Source organism: Mesoplodon densirostris, chromosome 2 (assembly GCF_025265405.1).
Source record: "Mesoplodon densirostris isolate mMesDen1 chromosome 2, mMesDen1 primary haplotype, whole genome shotgun sequence".
Classification (NCBI taxonomy): domain Eukaryota; kingdom Metazoa; phylum Chordata; class Mammalia; order Artiodactyla; family Ziphiidae; genus Mesoplodon; species Mesoplodon densirostris.
Genome location: NC_082662.1, coordinates 44,770,888 through 44,790,757, shown reverse-complemented (window position 1 = coordinate 44,790,757; position 19,870 = coordinate 44,770,888). Strand labels below are relative to the sequence as shown.

The 19,870-nt window shown below is 43.8% G+C and overlaps 1 protein-coding gene across 1 annotated transcript in view; it reads left to right on the top strand.

Moving 5' to 3' along the window:
• The window catches only part of RAB3B (RAB3B, member RAS oncogene family), a 58,711-nt gene that overhangs the window by 22,711 nt on the left and 16,130 nt on the right, over positions 1 to 19,870 (top strand). The window contains exon 3 of the mRNA XM_060083495.1: positions 19,360 to 19,478. Within this exon, the coding sequence (XP_059939478.1) occupies positions 19,360 to 19,478 (119 nt within the window). The remainder of the gene's footprint in view (positions 1 to 19,359; positions 19,479 to 19,870) is intronic.

The following is a 19,870-nucleotide window of genomic DNA, read 5'->3' as shown; positions in this document are numbered from 1 at the left end:
CTTTGGGAGAAGCCGTGTCCTCGAGGAGAACCAGGTTTCAATCACAGCAGGGAGGTGAAGAAAACACCCAGACCAGAGGTTGAGGAAAATGAGGTTTTCCTGATGACCGACTGTGGGTTTCAGAAGGCCCAGGGAAAGGTTTCAGTGGGGAGAGGAGAAGATAGGATTAGAAAAGATGATGTACGGAGCTGTATGGGAACCAGAGTCCAGTAATTAGGGATGGCCTGGGAGACTTGGGCTTCTTGTCATGAAGAAGTGCTTGCCATGACTCACATGAATAGAGGGATAAAAGGTGCAACAAACCAAATTGTAACGCAGACAGATGGCACCAAGGCAGACAGTGGTTATGAGGAGGGATAAGAGCCTTGCTTCCTCTTTTTTTTTTTTATGAGTTTTTAAAAAAATTTTTTGGCTGCACCACCCAGCAAGTGAGATTAGTTCTCCAACCAGGGATCGAACCGCCATCCCCTGCATTGGAAGCTCAGAGTCTTAACCCCTGGACTGCCAGGGCAGTCCCGGGCCTTGCTTCCTCTTAATCCCTGTTTTTAGAGGCCCAGAGGCTGGCAGAGCTGCCATTCTTACCCAGAATGCCTCCCTCTCCATTTCACACATCTGTAATTATTGTGGCAATAATCAGCAACCACCATTTATGTAAAATAGCCTCACCAGTAAAATGGGGCTAATAATACCTCCTGCAGGGTTCACGTGAGCTGACAGTGGCACTGGCTAGTGGCTGGCCCTGGCTAGTGGCCAGCACTGTGCTCAGTGCTTTTAGCAACTCATGTCATCCTTACAACAACCTTGTGAGCTAGATATTGTTATTATCCCTGTTTTACAGATAAGTAAACTGAGGTCCAGAGGAGTTGGGTAGCTTACTAAGTTCATAAAATAGTAAGTGGTAGAGTCCAGATTTTAATCTAGGTATATTTGACTTCAAAACCCATGTATGCCCCATGCCCTGTACCCCACCCTCCGTGTTATATCTTTACATACATAAGGACTTGGGTGCTCAGAAAGCACTCAATAGATGGTGAAAATGTTAAGAGTTATAATTATTGGGCAGCAACTATATATTGTACAGGTATTTTACATGCCTTTTTTTTCTTTTTTAAGTCATTGCAATGATGGTGCACAAAACAGATGAGAAAACTAAGACTCAAAAGTTAAGGAACTTGACCAGATATTATCAAAATTAGTAAATGGCACAACAGGAATTCAAAAGTAAGGCTGTCTGCCGCCAGAATTTGTGTTCTATTTACAGTCACCTGCCTTCCCCATTCTTCCCATTGCCCTGTGATGCCCCAGGGACCTCACAGGTGGTTGAGAGTCAGTGTCACAGCTGAAACTTGGAGTTGCGTCTCCAAGGAAACACTCTCAGAAAGGGATGGGTTACCTGTTACAAACTATCTCCTGTTAACTTTCTAGCTCCCCTCCCTTTCTACCAGCCCTCCTCTCTCTCCAACCCCTACAGCTTCACAGGTGATTCTAATGGGCATCGCTGATATACAGGTATGTCATTAAGCGGCTTGACACTTAATGTAGTGCTCTGTGTGGAGCTGCTGCACGTTCTGGCAGAGTGGGAGGAGGGCTGGGGACTTCCTTAGTTGTGGCAGAAGTAAAATGAAAACATGGCACCGGCAGTGTGACAAGTTATGATGTCTCTGAATCTCCGTTTCCTCAGCTGTAAAATAGGAATAACATTAATGGCTACTTCTTAGCAGTGATGTAAAGATTAAAGAGACAATATAAGGAAAGGACCTAGCACGGTGCCTGTAACATATTAGGTGCTCAATAAACTTGTCCACAGTCGCACAGTGAGTGGTAGAGCAGGATAACTTCATGAATGTTCTATTGTGCTGTACTGTTGTGATTGGTTTTGGTCACTGCCGTTTTTGAGATTGAAGCCACGGCATTTCCAGGGTCGAGTTCATCAGCAGAGAAATTAGGTATGAGCCATGGACCTTTTACTCCCATTTTCAGTGGGGGATGGAGAGAGCAGCAGTGCTCTGCTCCTGAAGATGCCCAGTTACCTTCAAAGGCAAGAGATTCGCCTAGCTTGCTTGGGTCCTGCCTGATATGCTGCTAAGGGCAGGGGCAGGAGTCGAGGAGGCCCCTCGACTGAGGATTTATAATTCCTTGCTTCTGCAGACTCCCCTTTCCCCCACACCATGGCCCAGCACCATTGCCCCACACCTTGGGTTGCCAGGTGACAGCTGGAAACTCTTACCCTCTCTGTATGCCTGTGCTTCTCATCTTCCTCTGTGAAGACTGTCAACTCTGTGTTAATGACGCAGAGGCTCTGAGCTCAGGCCCGGGGTGGAGGTGGAGGAGAGGGGAGATGATGGGAGGTCAAGTCCAAGGAGGTGTCTATGTTCCCCCTCTTGAGCACCCCAACCATTGCCACCAGCTTCAAACTGAGGCTCCTCCTTTATTCTTCTCAGCTCTTGTCCTACTCATCCAGTTGTTCATAAGAACCATTAATTCTGTCCCCCAAATTTCTCTTGGATGCATCCCCTCCGCAGTTCTGTTCCATAAACATTTATCCAGAGCAAACTGAGCCTGGCGCTCTGCTGCTTTCCTACCTTGGATTCTTGTTCTCTCCCCCTTAGACTGTATCAGCAGCCCCAATGGATCTCCCTGCCCTCAATCTTGCTCCCTCCATATTCTCTCTGATCATTGTCACTCCACTGCTTAAAGCCCAGGGAGGGCTGCCCACCCACACCCAGTAAACTCCTTGCCTGGCATTCCAGGCCCTTTCTTGCCTTCCCAGTTCCATCTTCAGTCACTCACCCTTCAGGCAGTCCACACTCCACCCATGCATTCTCCAAACCGCCAATCCAAACACAGGATGCATTTAAAAAAAACCCAAACTTTATTTTTTAGAATAGTTTTAGATTTGCAGAAAATTTACAAACAATTGTGTGGAGAGTTCCCATTTACCCCCTACCCAGTTTCCTCTATTATTACCCCCTTACATTAGTATGGTACATTTGTGCTAATTAACCAATATCAATGCCTTATTATAAGCTGACATCCATAATTTATTCAGATTTCCTTAGTTTTTTAACCTAATATCCCCTTTCTGTTCCAGGATCCTATCCAGGATACCATAATGCATTTAATTGCCATGTCTCCTTAGGCTCTTCTTGGCTGTGAGAGTTAGGATGCAATATTTTGCTACTTCCTTCCCCCTCTCCTTAGAGATTACCCCTCCTCCCCATTTCTCACCAGCAAACTTCCATTTGACTTTAAAGACTCAGTTCAAGTATAACCTCCTCTGGGAATCCTTTCCTGACCCACCTCTCGCCGAGCCTGGGTTAAAGGCCCCTCCTTTACTTCCAACACTTACCACCTGTATTGTGTCTGGAACTTACCTGTCTTCCTCTCAGATTGCAGGCTCCCTGAGGTCAAGGGCCAGGTCTGATACATGTCTATAGCTCCATCACACAGCACAAGGCCTGGCAAGGAGTAAGCATTCAATAGAAGTTTGCAAAATAAAAGTGAGTTCTCAGGCTGAGCCTTATACCTCTCAAAGTCAAGGCCAGCATTCTCCGTGTACCTGACATGTCCAACCCTTCTCTTGGCCCCAAATCAAGTTTTACCTCCCCAGGAACTCCTCTAGCCTGTTCTGCCCCTCAGTGGCTGGGAGGCTTGGGGTTTCTTTCGGGTTAGTCTCTGTGGAATGGACATGCTGCTTTCTTACCTGCTTTCCTCTCAGAGCCCTCTGGATACCAGTCTAGTCAGATCATCTGGCACATCTGATCTCATTTGATCCTGAGGAGGATATTGTCACCCTCATTATATACACGAGGATGCTGAGGCTCAGAGAGGTAAAGTGTTTGTGCTTTACTAGAGGTCACACAGCTGGATTACGTGAGACTTGAACCCAAACTTCTGTGACTCACCTCCAAACCTTCCCACTGGACCACACAATTTCCACATATAAAAAGTGAGACCTAACCACAAGCAACAATTAAGTGCTGTTTGGGAGCCATTCCAGTATATCCCAGTCTCTTCTGCAGGGAATGTTCTAATAGGGCTGCAGGCTGAACCCACAGTTCCATAAACTGGCTGAACCTTTCAGTTTTCTCCACTAGGACTTGGGGAGGAAGAGAAAAGGGAAGTAAGAGAGAAGAGAAAGAGTGAATAGAGAAAATCAGAGGTGATTCTAAGGTTGGACATTGTGTCCAGGCTCCCATGAGGTGCCATTTTGTGGGGAGAGAAAACTTACTCTTTGGATACTATCCTCCCCCACTGTCATGTTGCTGTGTCAACTGACTGAGCCCAAGGCCAACTACCAGCAGAGGCATAATTAACCCTTTAATTTCCTTCCATCGGAAGTTTGCTCAGGCAGTTATCAGCCCTGCTTTCTTGGGTTCCCCCTTCTTCGCACTTTCCTACAGCTCCAGCTCTCCAGGAATCTGAGGCCTGTCCTGGGTGTGGCACCAGGGGAAGAACAACAGATTATCAAGGGCAAACTGTCAATTAAATGATTATGACTAATGTTTGTACAGAACTTTACAGATACCCAAGCACTATCACAACACATTTCATTTTATCTACCCAACAACACCAAGGAAAGGATATTCATTTTGCAGCTAACGAATGGGCTCAGAGAGTTAGATAACTGGTTCAAGGTCACATGCCAGGAAGCAGCAGGCTGGAATTTGAACTCAGATGTGCCTAACCCCCAAATCTATACTCTTACCACTGCCCCTTACAGTACCCACTCATTAATGCTTGCTGTGTTTAATTAAATGACATGTAAGTGCTAAAGAACACTAAAACTAAGGGGATGATGAGAATGAGGATTTTAAGAGGCTTCTTGGGGAGGTGATTCCCCCACCCCCTGAGATGGAAACAGAAATGGTGCCAAGGTATAGAATTAAAAAAAAAGTATATATATAAAATATATGTTGTATATTTTTGGTCTTGTTCCCAAAGGGATTTAAATGGCAGAGAAAGATTAGACAGAATGAGGGACTTCATCTTTTTTTTTTTTTTTTTTTTTGAGTTTGGTCAGACTCTAGGCTGATTTTTTTTTCTAAGTATGCTGCTCCAAATTATCTCCCAGCAGTTCAGTCAATACTATAAAACAAAACAAAACAAAAAAAAACTAGAAGAGCTTATAGTCTGGTGGAGGAGACAAACACCTTGGCAATTCATATTTCATTAGAGAGAGGGTAGAAAAGGGCTTAGGAAGGCTGTGAGGTCAGATTGTCTGGTTCAGATCTTTAACCAGCTGTATGACCTAAGGCAAGTATTTAACCTCTGTGTCTCAGTAATTTCACCTGTAAAATGGGTATAATAATGGAATCTCTCTCTGAAAGTTGTAAGAATTTGCATAGTAACTGACATACTCTTAGTCTCAACAAATGGCAATCAGTCATCACTTCCACCTATGGGTATTAGAGGAAATGTGACTCATTGAGGAGGAAGCATTTTAACTGAATTCTGAGTAGTGACTGGTTCAGCAGGGCAGGGGATCAGGCTGATTCAGGCAGAGGGACCAGCATGAGAAAAACAAAGAAACTTTGAGGAACACAGTGTTTGGGGCCTGGGGGATTAGCCCAGGGTGGTTAGAACCTGAGGAGAAAAAATGGGAGGGGTGGCATAAGCTTAAGGCAGTGAAACTGCTAGATTAAAAAACCAGGACTAACTGTAGCATTCTAGCATCCTGGAAGGCAGTATAGCACAGGGTTTAAACTCCCAGCTCCAACATTTGTTAGTTTGGGTGAGTACTTAACCTCTTTGTGCCTCAGTTTCTTTATCCTACCTGCCTCAAAGAGCTGATTGTGAGGACTGATGAATAATGCATGAAAAATACTTGTCACAGTGCCTGACACTTGGTAAATACTCATTTCATGTTAGCAGTTATTATTATTACTATTTATCCTGACTCCTTAGAGCTAGAAGGGGCCCTAAAAATCATCTAGTCTAATATCCCTGTCTTAAAGATTGAGAACCCAAGGCCCAGAGTGTGTGTGGGGATGGTATTCATAAACCCACAAAGCAAGTTAATGATCGAATTAAATCATACCCAGGCCTCCTGACTCCTGGCCTGCACCATGTGGCTCCCTTACTATCATCAGGCTGCCTCTGACAGGTTCCCCCTCCCTCTTCAGATGATTGTCTCCCCTCCCTTGTAAATAAATTTCAAGGCATTTGCTTTGTGGAGCTGAGTGTTTATCCTATTTTCAGAACACTCTGGCACCTGTATGCAAATGTTCCTCAGGGGACTTGTCTGCTATGGTGACTTGGGCCAACTCCCAAAAGAAAGCAGCTATGAGACCAAAGGGAAAACACAGCCTGGGGCAGGATGGAGATCCTGGACTGTCTTTCTAGTTAAGTCCCAGAAGTCCTAGGGAGTTCATTCTAATCTCTTACTTACCCTGTATATGTCAACTCCATATATCTCTGTTTGGAAATGAGTTCATAAGAGGGTCTCTGGGCCAGGCTTCCATCCAAGGTTTTGGACTTAGGATGTTGTGTCAGAAGGTGCCATGGAACCCAGGCCTCTGGACATTCACATTTATTTAGCTCTGGTGCTGGCTCAGATTCTGAGGAATTATTTCTTACTCTCAGGAAAATGGAAGCAATGTGGGGGTTTGGAGACAGAAAGGCTTTATCAGACAACCTGATGGTTTTGCCCTGCAGAGCTGGAGAGAGATGGGACTCGTGAGATGACAAAGAGGGGAGAGCAAGGCCTCAAATACCTCCCCCATAGAGGTTGGAGTCCCCTGGCCCTTGACATAAGCAGCAGTGTCCCCATCCTCAAAAGCCTCACCGTTTAGCACACACTTACTTAATGTCCTCTAGGCAATGGGCCCTATTGTTGGGTGCCACTAAATCCCCCAGTGGTTCCCTATTTTCTTCCAGACAATGTCCAAGTGCCTGGCCTGGCATTCGATACCTCCATGATATAGCTCCAACCTCACTTCCTATTTTAAGTACTGTGTTTCAGAAATTGAAAACGCTATCAATTGTAAGATATATCCTTATTTCAGAAATGCTAAAACGTGAAAAGAAATGGGCATCTTAAAATCCATATAATATTGTATTTACACTCAGGTGAAAATGGAACTGCTTGTACTCTCCCCAGATGCCATGCTGTTTTAGGCTTTACTATTTTTCTTTTCTTTTTACCTGTTTATAATGGAAAATTTCACACATACACTCAAGTAGGGAGACTAACTAGTACTTGAACGCCATCATTCATCTACAATGATGATCAACTCATGATTTATCTTCCATATTTTTCCCATATTTCCTTCTCCTGGGACTATTAATAATAATAGCAACTGCCATTAATCATTATGGGTTTAGTTTTTCTTAATTATAAAGGTAACATATGCTCATTAAAAAATACTTTGAAATTATATCCAAGCATAAAGAAGAAAATATTACTGACATTGTAGTTGGTTTCTTTCCAGTTTCTTTTCTATGAATTTTTAACATAGTTGAGGTCATAATGTATATTTAATTTTATATCCTGCCTTTTTGAAGGTAAAACTATGACATAAGTGCAGCTAAATTGTTAGAAAATCTTTATAAATATGTTTTTTAACATTTTTATTGGAGTATAATTGCTTTACAATGGTGTGTTAGTGTCTGCTTTATAACAAAATGAATCAGTTATACATATACATATATCCCCATATCTCTTCCCTCTTGCGTCTCCCTCCCTCCCACCCTCCCTATCCCACCTTTCTAGCTGGTCACAAAGCACCGAGCTGATCTCCCTGTGCTATGCGACTGCTTCCCACTAGCTATCTATTTTACATTTGGTAGTGTATATATGTCCACATATACACTACCACTCTCTCACTTTGTCCCAGCTTACCCTTCCCCCTCCCCGTGTCCTCAAGTCCATTCTCTAGTAGGTCTGCGTCTTTATTCCTGACTTGCCCGTATGTTCTTCATGACCTTTTTTTTTTTTTTAAGATTCCATATATATGTGTTAGCATATGGTATTTGTTTTTCTCTTTCTGACTTACTTCACTCTGTGTGACAGACTCTAGGTCCATCCACCTCACTACAAATAACTCAATTTCATTTATTTTTATGGCTGAGTAATATTCCATTGTATATATGTGCCACATCTTCTTTATCCATTCATCTGTCGATGGACACTTAGGTTGCTTCCATGTCCTGGCTACTGTAAATAGTATAAATATGTTTTTAATGACTTCATTGTATTTTATAGGGAAGATATACCATATCTATTCATTAACCCTTTCATCAACAATGTTTGTTGCATTTACCATATTTTGGGCACTCTAAACAGTGGTAAAGTAATGAGGCACAATCTCTGGCCTCTCAAAGTTTAGTTTTTCTCCATTGTTTGAACGTTTAACTACTTTTCAATTTGGGGCTGTTATGGATAACGTTGCAGTGATCAGTGATCATCTTTGTGTGTAGAACTTTTCCTAGGTTTCAGATTATTTCCTTTAGATAGATTTTCAGTAGTAAAATTCCTATTGTACTCTACCTTGGCCAGAATCAAATAGTATCTTAGTTTAATTTTAGCTAATTTAATAGGATAAAAATGGTATCATTATTTCAAATTGCATTTCTCTGATTACTTATTGAACAATCAACTATATGTTTATTAACCATTTGTCTTCTGCAAATTGCCTGACAAGGGTCCTATTTTTATCACCAGCAGTTTCTTAGTACAAGACCTGACTCTCATTTCCTTTTGCTTGCTGTGACCTGGGGATATATTAAGTATAATCTTGTCTCAAGCCTCTCTTTTTCCTCCTGACCCTCTCCCACATCCCTTCTTCCCCCATTTCTTCCTGTCTTGAAGGGGAGTTGGGTGAGTCACCTAAAGTGTACAGCAGGTGGCAAATTAAGCGAATTCCCTAAAGAGACTTCGCAGAATGCTCTGAACGGTGCTGATGTCAATTGGTAGGCAAAAAGACTGAAGAGGAAATGGATTGACAACTGTAATGCTAAATTTGACCATGCCAAAGCAATGGGATGATGGTTAGGGATGAGGGTTCTTTCAGCAGGCATCTTTAAAATACCTGCTATGTGCCTAGATCTGTGCCAGGTACTGATGAGGGCATATTAACTGGAGAAGACACAAATGAAATAGGTCATACTTAATAGTCAACTATGTACATGTCTAAGCCATTCAGACTAGGTGGAGATGTCCAGCAGACAGTTGGAAATTTCCATCTGAAACTTGGAAATAAGGGGCCCAGGGGATAAAGAGCCAGTTTAGGAGACAGAGCAGGAGCAGGGGAGATGCAGGGAGAGCACTGGTGAAGTGAGGTTTCAGAGGAGCTGAGGAAAGGGGGGGTTTTGAGAAGAAGAGTATGTTTGGGGCATGTCTTCTTTGTTATTTAAGGCAACAGAGAGATAATATTACTCAGCTTCTCTCATTCATTCATTCCTTTGTTCATTCAGTATTTTTGGAATACCTGCCAGGTGCCATGTATTGCTCTAGACATTGCTCTAGACATTGTTCTTTTTATTACAGAAATAAAAGGCACAGCCCCGAATCCACAGTCTAAATGAGGAGATATAGATGAGATTGAAACAAATCCCTGATATAGGTTCTGTGATCCATTCATTCAAAAATATTTATTGAACACCTAAGATATGCCAGGTGTATTGAGGGGAAATGAAAGGAACCCCTATAACTTTCAGTTTATCTGCATGAAGTAAAATGTAATACCTACACCTTAGTGGAAATTATCTGTGAGAGGATTTGAGGTTTTGAGGGTTTTGTGTGAGATCAAGGTTAAAAATAAGAACCAGGGCCTCCCTGGTGGCGCAGTGGTTGAGAGTCCGCCTGCCGATGCAGGGCATACGGGTTCGTGCCCTGGTCTGGGAGGATCCCATATGCCGCGGAGCGGCTGGGCCCGTGAGCCATGGCCGCTGAGCCTGCGCGTCCGGAGCCTGTGCTCCGCAACGGGAGAGGCCACAACAGTGAGAGGCCCGCGTACCGCAAAAAAAAAAAAATAAATAAAATAAAAAAAATAAAAAATAAAAAAAATAAAAATAAGAACCAGAGCATTCATCTCTTTGAGCGCAAATTTCTCATCTGTAAAATGAGGGAGTTGACCCTATATGTACCTGTCACAGAATTTGTCACGTGTGAGGTAGCTTCCCTGCTAGTCTGAGAATTCTGAGGGCAGGGATCACGTGGGTCTTACTCACTGGCACAGTGTAGGCTCAGTAAATATTTGTGTAATTGATGACTCTCACAGGGACTTTCTAGATCTAATAGTCTGTGCTCTGCTATCGCTAAAATAAAGGCCCAACTACATTCTGTGGAGGCCCAGAGAAAATGATGCTGGATCCCAAGGAACTTCCTAGAATAGGTGCCCTTTGACTTGGACCTCAAAGGTTAGATAGGATTACAGTGGGCAGGGAAGTGCTTTCGAATACCCAGTCCTGGATTCCAGTGGCCTCTTTCCTGCCCTCTGCCCTCAAGGATCTACCAGTTCCTACCTATGTGCAGTTGGACTCTAGTTTTCTCACTTGTAACTCAATAGTGACAGTAATTCATGGTGTGCTGGAAAGAATACTGGATGTGGAGTCAGAATATTTGCACTTGAGTCCCAGCCTAACCAAAAAATAAGTAGCTGCGTGACCTTAGGAAAGTTACCTCTCTAAGTCTCAATTTCCCTACGTGCAAAATAAAGCAGTCAGACTGGATGACCTCAAAGATTGGTTTCTTCTGGCTCTAAAAAATCTATATCACAGGGTCGTTGTTGGGATCCAATGAAATGATGCAACAAAAATGCTTGTAAACTGTAGGGTGCTCTAAGTGTGGTCTGTACTACTGAGGACAGATGGGTGTAACACCAAGCCAGCTTTAACGGAATACTCTTTCCTTTCCTCAGTCCTCTGCTTCTCCTTGGCTACACTGAACCTCCCTGAAAAGCTCTCTCCCTCTGCTTTCCTCCCATTCCCATGGGACATAATGTCTCGGCTCCCAGGTGCTGCAAAATACAAAGGGCTTGGAGCTTGGCAGCTGTGGGTTGGGGCACAGGGTGAGGGGAAAACGAGCCCAGAAGCTCTTATTACTTGCGTTCCTGGTGCTCACCATCCCCACCCCCCAACCTGGCCTGGAGGGAATGAATTGAAGAGGGGGGGATGGAGGAGTTTGGCTGGGGGAGCATGTATATAACAGGGCAGGATCCAGGGATGGAGGTCCCAGAGATAACCTCTTGCTAGCTGTGTGACCTCTTAAGTCTGTCACTGCTCTGGGCCTTCCTCTTTTTTTTTTTTTTTTTGCGGTACGCGGGCCTCTCACCGTTGTGGCCTCTCCCGTTGCGGAGCACAGGCTCCGGATGCGCAGGCTCAGCGGCCATGGCTCATGGGCCCAGCCGCTCCGCGGCATGTGGGATCTTCCCCGACTGGGGCACAAACCCGTGTCCCCTGCATCGGCAGGCAGACTCTCAACCACTGCGCCACCAAGGAAGCCCTGGGCCTCCCTCTTTTGTGTATAACATGGAAAGGAATCAGAAATAAGAGGTGACCCTTTTCTCACAGGTGCTTTTCCAACCAATCCTGAGGTTCTAAATGAGTTTTCCCTCCTCAGCACATAATCAGCCTTTGAGTTTCATTCACCAGCATTCTTAGTAAGTGCCTACTATGTGCCAGTTGCTATAGTTGAGGGCCTGGGATTTAGCTAAATAAAGATTGGGTCTCAAGATGCTCATAGGGAATTCCCGGGTGGTCCAATGGTTAAGACTCCGCACTTCCAATGCCAGGGCCCACGTTCGACCCCTGGTCAGGGAACTGAGGTCCCACAAGCAAGCCGCGCTGTGTGGCAAAAAAAAAGACGCTCATAATCTGGAAGAGGAGACAGATGAATGAACCAGTAACTATAATAAATGTGATGTGTGCGATGATATAATGCCAAATCATAAAAGGGCAGAGGAAGAAGTTACTTTGTCAGAGGAGAGGAGGCCAAGGAAAGTTTCCGGAGGTTGTGACCTTGAAGAAGGTTGTGAATTATAAAAGAGAAAGGGGATTTCAGGCAAAGATCAGCATATCAGGTTAAGGCCCAGGGGTGTGAAGGAGCAGTGTTTGGGAAACCACTAGTTAGGCAAAGCTGGAACTCACTGGTTCAGTGGAGGAATGGGAGGGAAGAAACTGGAAAGGAAACCTGAGTAGATCCTGAAGGGTCTACGTTCTATGGAGTTGCTTGGACCCCATCGTGTGGGCTGTGGGAAGCCGGGGAAGGGATTTAGACCCAGAGTAAGGAGATGAGATTTGGATTTTTAGAAATTCCCATCTGACATTCAGTGTGCTCTGTCAAAAATGTTGCAGTCACCCACAAAATTCACCCTTTCAACTAGTATTTTTTGGAAATCTCCCCCACCCCATGTGCCAGTGCTGTGCCAGGCACTGGAGACACAATAGTAGGCAAAACCAGACATCCTGTTCTTGTGGTCCTTGCAATTTGGCAGGGAAGACAGACTTTAATCAAATAATTACACAAATAAATACAAAATTACAGTGGGGAGGAGTGCTACAAAGAAGAAGTACATGGTGCCAGGAGAACCTGTAATTGGAGCATTTGACATTGCCAGGATGGTCAGGCCAGCTCCTCTGCTGAGCTGAGCTCCAAAGGAAGAGTGTTGCCTCAAGGAAAGGTGCTAGAAGATTCTATGGGAATGGGCTTCTCCTGCCTCAGAATCCCCATCCAATGCACATTTCTCTTTCCAGTCAACAGACACTGTAAGACTTCAAGTAGGTATGTGTAGTATTCAACATTTTATCTTCAGGACCTAGCCAACACTTGCCACAGAATCAGTGCCCAGTGAAGATTTGAAAAAAAAAAATAGAAAGGAAAAGGAGGAATACCCTCCCTTTAGACACTTTAGATATTTGAAGATAGCAGTACGATTCCCCAAAGCTTCTTCCTTCCTTCAGTTGCTTCTCCCATGACACAGTTTCAAGTTCCCGTCACTGTTCTGGTCATTCTGTTTAATTGTGGTGCCTGTCACAGGTGATTTAAAATATCAGGGATGTAGCCCTGCGCCACGTGCAATGGTCTCTTGGAGTCAGAAGACCTGGTTTTATTTAAGCCTCTTTTCATCATTCACCTCTTCAAGGTGCAGTTGTTGTGTGTGTGTGTGTGTGTGTGTGTGTGTGTGTGTGTGTGTGTGTGTCTGTAATGGAGATATTGGTTCTCCTCTTAAAGGATTTCTCTGGGAACTAACTGAGATAATAAGAAAAAAACTTTGTAAACTCTAAGAGCTAAACAAACCTAGAACTTAAATATTTGGAGGGCTGCCACATGAGTGAAAAATTAGATTTATTCTTTGGGTCTCCAGAGAACAGCATTAAATCAATGGATAGAAATTACCACATGCAGCTTTCAGCTCTATGGAAGGAAGAAATGTTCTAATACTCAGAACTGTCCATCAGTGGAGTGGATGCCTTTTGAGGTGGTAGGCATCCAACATTGGGAACACTCAATGCAAGTATGCTGTAGAAGGAATTCCTTTTTTAAGTGAGCGGGTGGATTGAGTAACTTCTAAGATTTACTTTTAATTTTAGAACTCAACAATCTGATAGTCAAGACAAGTGGAGGAACTGGGAGAGGGCATATGTGGCAGAGAGAGTAGCATGAACAGACATATGGAGCAGAAATTAGTATTGCATGTGTGGGTGACAAGGAGGGAACTCCAGAAAGAAATGATGGGTCTGTGTTGGATCAATGTTTCAGTCAAGACAGAGAACATAACTAATATTGTTGAGCACCTGTGTGCCAGACACACGTGATTCCATTTAAGTTTTGTGGGTGATTTCCAGCCTTACCCTCTGGTGGAGGGGAGATTGTTGGCCTTAGGGAGTCTTAGACATGGTTGGAGGATCTCCTATCGGGAAGGTTTCAGGGTGGGCTGGGTCCTGTCCTGAGGGGCAGAGAGGGATTCAGAATTCACAGTCTGGTTGGGCTATAGGCTGTGCTGAAAATACACACTTGTCAAAAGACCGAATTTGAATCCTGACTTTGCTTCCTTATAGCTTGTGACTCTAGCAGTTTACTTAACCTCTGTGACCCTCAGTTAATCCATAAATAAAATGGGGACTCAAACTTGTCCTGCTTCAGGCTGACATAATAATTAAGAGAAATAATGTAGAGCAAAGGGCATCCCAGGAAGAGCACAGGCTTTGGAATCAGACCTAGCTTTGAATCTGTCTGCCATGAACTGGGTGCAAGGTCGTAGGCAAGTTATTTAAATTTTTCTCATCTGTTAGTAAACATAACAGTATTTCAAGGCTGTTTTGAAAATTAAGTACAGTAGGCAAAGTGCTTAGCATAGTGCCTGGCGCATAGCAGTTTTATTTTGTTAGTACAAATAATAGGATCCCATATATAAAGCACTTATCAAAGCGCCTGGCACATAGCAAGTGTCTGTCGGCCACACTGACAGGGCTGCTGCAGGCCAGGATGGTGGCTTGTGCATCATGGTGTCCACTCTCTGGCATAAGGCTCTGCCCATATGAAGAGCTCAGTGTGTGTCTGCTTCGTAGAAGTGAATTGATTGCTCTTGATGACATGGTCTCCTTCCTCAAGTAGCCAGTGAGTCATGCCTCTTTCTTTCTCCTCCTTCCTGTCTCCTCTTTGGTTCTATTTCTGACTCTCCTCAGTGGGAGGGGAATCAATGTTCGTCAAAGTGATTTTTAAAAATAAAAGAGAGAGGGAGGTTTAGAAGCGATTCTCTGGGCTACTTTCTATTGAGCACAGGGTAGTGAGAGCTGGATTGTTGTTTCCAACCTTGCTTTTCATTAGGTGAACAACAACAACAACAACAACAACAATATCAACAGTAATAGCAGCAGCTATTATGAACTTTATTGAACACCTACTATGTGCCTGGCACTCTGCCAAGCTCTACCAGTACATTATCACTGATCCTCATATAACCACTTCAGGGCTGGTATTATTATCACCACTTTATTGATGAGGAAATTAAGGCTTAGAAAAGTTAAATAATAATGAAAATGACAAATACTCCTATATCTGAGTACCTATTATGAGCCAGACATTTAAAAAAATCTTATTTAATTACAAACACCCTACAAAGTAATCATTATTATTCCATTCGAATCGTGAGGAAGCTGAGCCTCAGAGAGATGAAAAAACCAAGCTGTCCAAAAGCACACAGTTGATGAGTGGCAGAGCTGGGAGTCAGACCAAAGCCTGATCAACTCTTTTTTTTAATAAATTTATTTATTTTATTTATTTATTTTTGGCTGCATTAGGTCTTTGTTGCTGCGTGTGGACCTTTCTCTAGTTGTGGCGAGCGGGGGCTACTCTTCATTGTGGTGCGCGGGCTTCTCATTGTGGTGGCTTCTCTTGTTGCAGAGCACAGGCTCTAGGTGCGTGGGCTTCAGTAGTTGTGGCTCGTGGGCCCTAAAGCGCAGGCTCAGTAGTTGTGGTACACGGGCTTAGTTGCTCCGCGGCATGTGGGATCTTCCCGGACCAGGGATGGAACCCGTGTCCCCTGCATTGGCAGGCAGATTCTCAACCACTGCACCACCAGGGAAGTCCAAAGCCTGCTCAACTCTTTTTTTTTTTTTTTTTTTTTTGCGGTACGCGGGCCTCTCATTGTTGTGGCCTTTCCCGTTGCGGAGCACAGGCTCCGTACGCACAGGCTCAGCAGCCATGGCTCACGGGCCCAGCCGCTCTGTGACATGTGGGATCTTCCCAGACCGGGGCACGAACCCGTGTCCCCTGCATCGGCAGGCAGACTGTCAACCACTGTGCCACCAGGGAAGCCCAGCCTGCTCAACTCTTAACTCATCCATTCCCTTTCTGTCTGGCCACTTTCTGCTCCTTGAGGGAAGCATCATATTGAGACCCTGGGTGGAGGCAGCCCTGGGCAGGTTTGGATGAGAAGGAAGTGGCACATGGCATGAGACCCATTCACTGCTGTTGGGCAGACCCTGGGAAGCTGGCCCTGCTCCTGGGGCTGACTGTGGAAGTACAAAAATAATGCCTAAGTGGCATTTACTCTGTATCAGGAACTGTTCCAAGCATTTTAGATATAATAACGTTCTTAATCTTCACGATAACTTTGTGAAATAGGTATTGTTATTATTCCCGTTTTTTTGTTTGTTTGTTTGTTTTTTGTGGTACGCGGGCCTCTCACTGTTGTGGCCTCTCCCGTTGCGGAGCACAGGCTCCGGACGCTCAGGCTCAGCGGCCGTGGCTCACGGGCCCAGCCGCTCTGCGGCATGTGGGATCTTCCCAGACCGGGGCACGAACCCATGTCCCCTGCATCGGCAGGCGGACTCTCAACCACTGCGCCACCAGGGAAGCCCCACCCTGTCACTCTTTATCCTGGAATGAGGAAGACAAAAAGCAGAGCGCCCAGCCAACCCTTGATGGATATGTAAAAATAGTGAAAAATAAAACCTTGTTTTTGAAGCTGCTGAGATTTTGAGATTGCGTATTACTGAATAACCCAGTCTACCCTAACTGGTGCACTATCTCTGCTTTGACATCTTCCATAACTACCTAAAACCACCATGTTTCTACCTTATCTGACTTGTGTGACACATTTTCTTTATGCCACATACCCGGTACTGATGACATACTGCCATGTATTGCTAATTATGAGTTCAGTGGTATGCCTTAGCCACCTCTTTACTTTTACTGAGGCTTCCTTAGGTCAAGGATGGTCCTTGTCCCATTTCTGTGTCACACAAAGTATGGTTCATAGCCAAGGCAATATACTGTAATGGGTGTAGGAGTCAGACATACTTGTATTGAATCCCAATTCTTACATTTGATGGGCAATCTCTCTGAACCTCAGTTTTCTCATCTGTAAAATGGGAGTAATAATATGTACCCTACAGGGTTTTTCTAAAGTTTGTGGATAACAGGTGCAACATATGTACAATTAATGGCAGGCTATAATTCTTATTGTTCTCATTATTTGTTTTTATTTTTTTAATGATTTATTTATTTATTTGGGCTGTGCTTGGTCTTAGTTGTGGCATGCAGGCTTCTTATTTTTTTATTTTTAGTTTTTTAATTAATTTATTTATTTTTGGCTGCTTTGGGTCTTCGTTGCTGCGCATGGTCTTTCTCTAGTTGCGGTGAGCTGGGGCTACTCTTTGTGGTGTGTGGGCTTCTCATTGCGGTGGCTTCTCTTGTTGCTGAGCACAGACTCTAGGTTCACAGGCTTCAGTAGTTGTGGCATGTGGGCTCAGTAGCTGTGGCTTGCAGGCTGTAGAGCGCAGGCTCAGTAGTTGTGGCACATGGGCTTCGTTGCTTCGCGGCATGTGGGATCTTCCTGGACCAGGGCTCAAACCCGTGTCCCCGGCATTGGCAGGTGGATTCTTAACTACTGTGCCACCAGGGAAGTCCAGCATGCAGGCTTCTTAGTTGTGGCGTGCAGATATCTTAGTTGCGACGTGCAGACTTCTTAGTTGCAGCGTGTGACTCTTAGTTGCATCATGTAGACTTCTTAGTTGCAGCATGCATGTGGGATCTAGTTCCCCAACCAGGGATCGAACCCAGGCCCCCTGCATTGGGAGCATGGAATCTTACCCACTGGACCACCAGGGAAGTCCTATTTGTTTTTATTATCATTATGGATAGTGTTCAGTAAATGCCTGTGGATAAATCTTTCATTGATTGAGGTATAATTGTATGTGCATTGGACTTGGAATCAGATGTCCTAGATTTAAGGCATAGCTTTTGTCACCAGCTTTGTGACCTTGGAAAAATCACTTACCCTCTCTGCATTTTTGCATTCTCAACTACAAAATGTAAATACTGATCCCTACATCATAGAGATTATTATAAAATTTAAATAAGATAATATATGAGGAAATGTTTTATACATGCTCAAGTATCACACATCTAAAACATGATTCAGAGAAGACCGGCTGATCCCTCACATAAGGACCATGCGGACATTGTGAAGCATCCCAGTGTACTCCAGTAACACTTTGTTGTGGGGCTTGGCTTATCTTGCTTACATGTTTGTCTTTCCAACTAGACTGTGAGCTGCTTGAGATAAAGAATTGTCTTCGTCTTTTTTTAGTAAAAATGTTTATTTGTTTCTCCTTATATAAGTAATACATGCTTAGCATAGAGAAAATAAAAATAGCTGAAGAAAATGAAAATCCTGGTAATTCTTATCTCTCATACAGAGATAATCACTATTAACCTTTTTTTAATTATTATTTTTATTATTTTTTAAATTATTTTTTTATTAGTTTCTGCTTTATAACAAAGTGAATCAGTTATACATATACATCTGTTCCCATATCCCTTCCCTCTTGCGTCTCCCTCCCTCCCACCCTCCCTATCCCACCCCTCCAGGCAGTCACAAAGCACCGAGCTGATCTCCCTGTGCTATGTGGCTGCTTCCCACTAGTATCTACCTTACGTTTGGTAGTGTATATATGTCCATGCCTCTCTCTCGCTTTCACTATTAACCTTTTGATGTGTTTCTTTCCAGTTTTCTTCTCTGCATATATAGTTATGAAACTGACATTATATTGCACATACAAGAATTGGTCCAGGGCCTCCCTGGTGGCGCAAGTGGTTGAGAGTCCGCCTGCCGATGCAGGGGATACGGGTTCGTGCCCCGGTCTGGGAGGATCCCATATGCCGCGGGGCGGCTGGGCCCGTGAGCCATGGCCGCTGAGCCTGCGCGTCCGGAGCCTGCGCGTCCGGAGCCTGTGCTCCGCAATGGGGGAGGCCGCAACAGTGAGAGGCCCGCATACCGCAAAAAAAAAAAAGAATTGGTCCATTACAATAAATATTCTTATATAAATAAACACATTAAAAATCTTGTATTTAGACCATTCTCCTATTGTTGAATATATAGGTTGATGTCAGTTTTTCAATGTCTAAATAAAGTTGTAAGAAGCATTTTTGTGCATAAATATTTGTCTGATATTCTATTTTTGTAGAAAAAATTTTTAGAAGGAAAAAATTCTAGTTCAAAGGGTACAACTATTTTTAATGCTCTTGGGACTTCCAAACTGATTACCAGAAAGATTGAACCAAGTGTCGCTCCCACAAGCAAGGTATGAGGTTATACATCTCACTACATCCTCAACTATAATGGGAATTATAATTAAAAATAAGGTTAAAACCTATTAATATAATAATTATCCATTTACATTTCTTCTGTGAATTGTTCTTTACTCCTGCTCATTTTTCTATTGAGATTTTAATTATCTTATTAATTTCTATGAGGTTTCAAAAACCATTTTATTCTAGTCACCAAATACAATAAAAGATACATAATAGGTGCTCCTTAAATATACTTTGGATGATTTTAATTGTCCTGGGGACTCTTTAGAAACAAAGCAGACTTTCTAGGAGGCTGACTCTTTCCTTTTCCCACCCAGGACACGGCTGGGCAGGAGCGGTACCGGACCATCACCACAGCCTATTACCGTGGAGCCATGGGCTTCATCCTGATGTATGATGTCACCAATGAGGAATCCTTCAATGCTGTCCAAGACTGGTATGAGATTCGTTCCTTCACCCACTCATCAAACTGTTCATGAAAACCTAGTATGTACTAGGCTCTGTGCTATGTGCTAGGGAAACTCGAATGAATCAGACATGGCTCCTGTCCTCAAAAAGTTCACAGATGAGAGGAGAGGACAGATCAGTGAGCAGGCAATGAAAATATCATGTGACAGGTGCAGTGATGAGAGTGGCACCAGGGCTGTGGGAACCCAGCGGAGGGCTCTGACCCAGCCTGGGAAGTCAGGGAAGTTGTCCTGGAATTGCTGACACATATGCTGCGTTTTGAAAGATGAACAGGAGTTAGCCAGAGGGACAAATGGGTAAGAATATTCCAGAAAAAGAGTACAGATGTGCAAAGACAAGAAGGTAGGTGAAAGGGTAAGA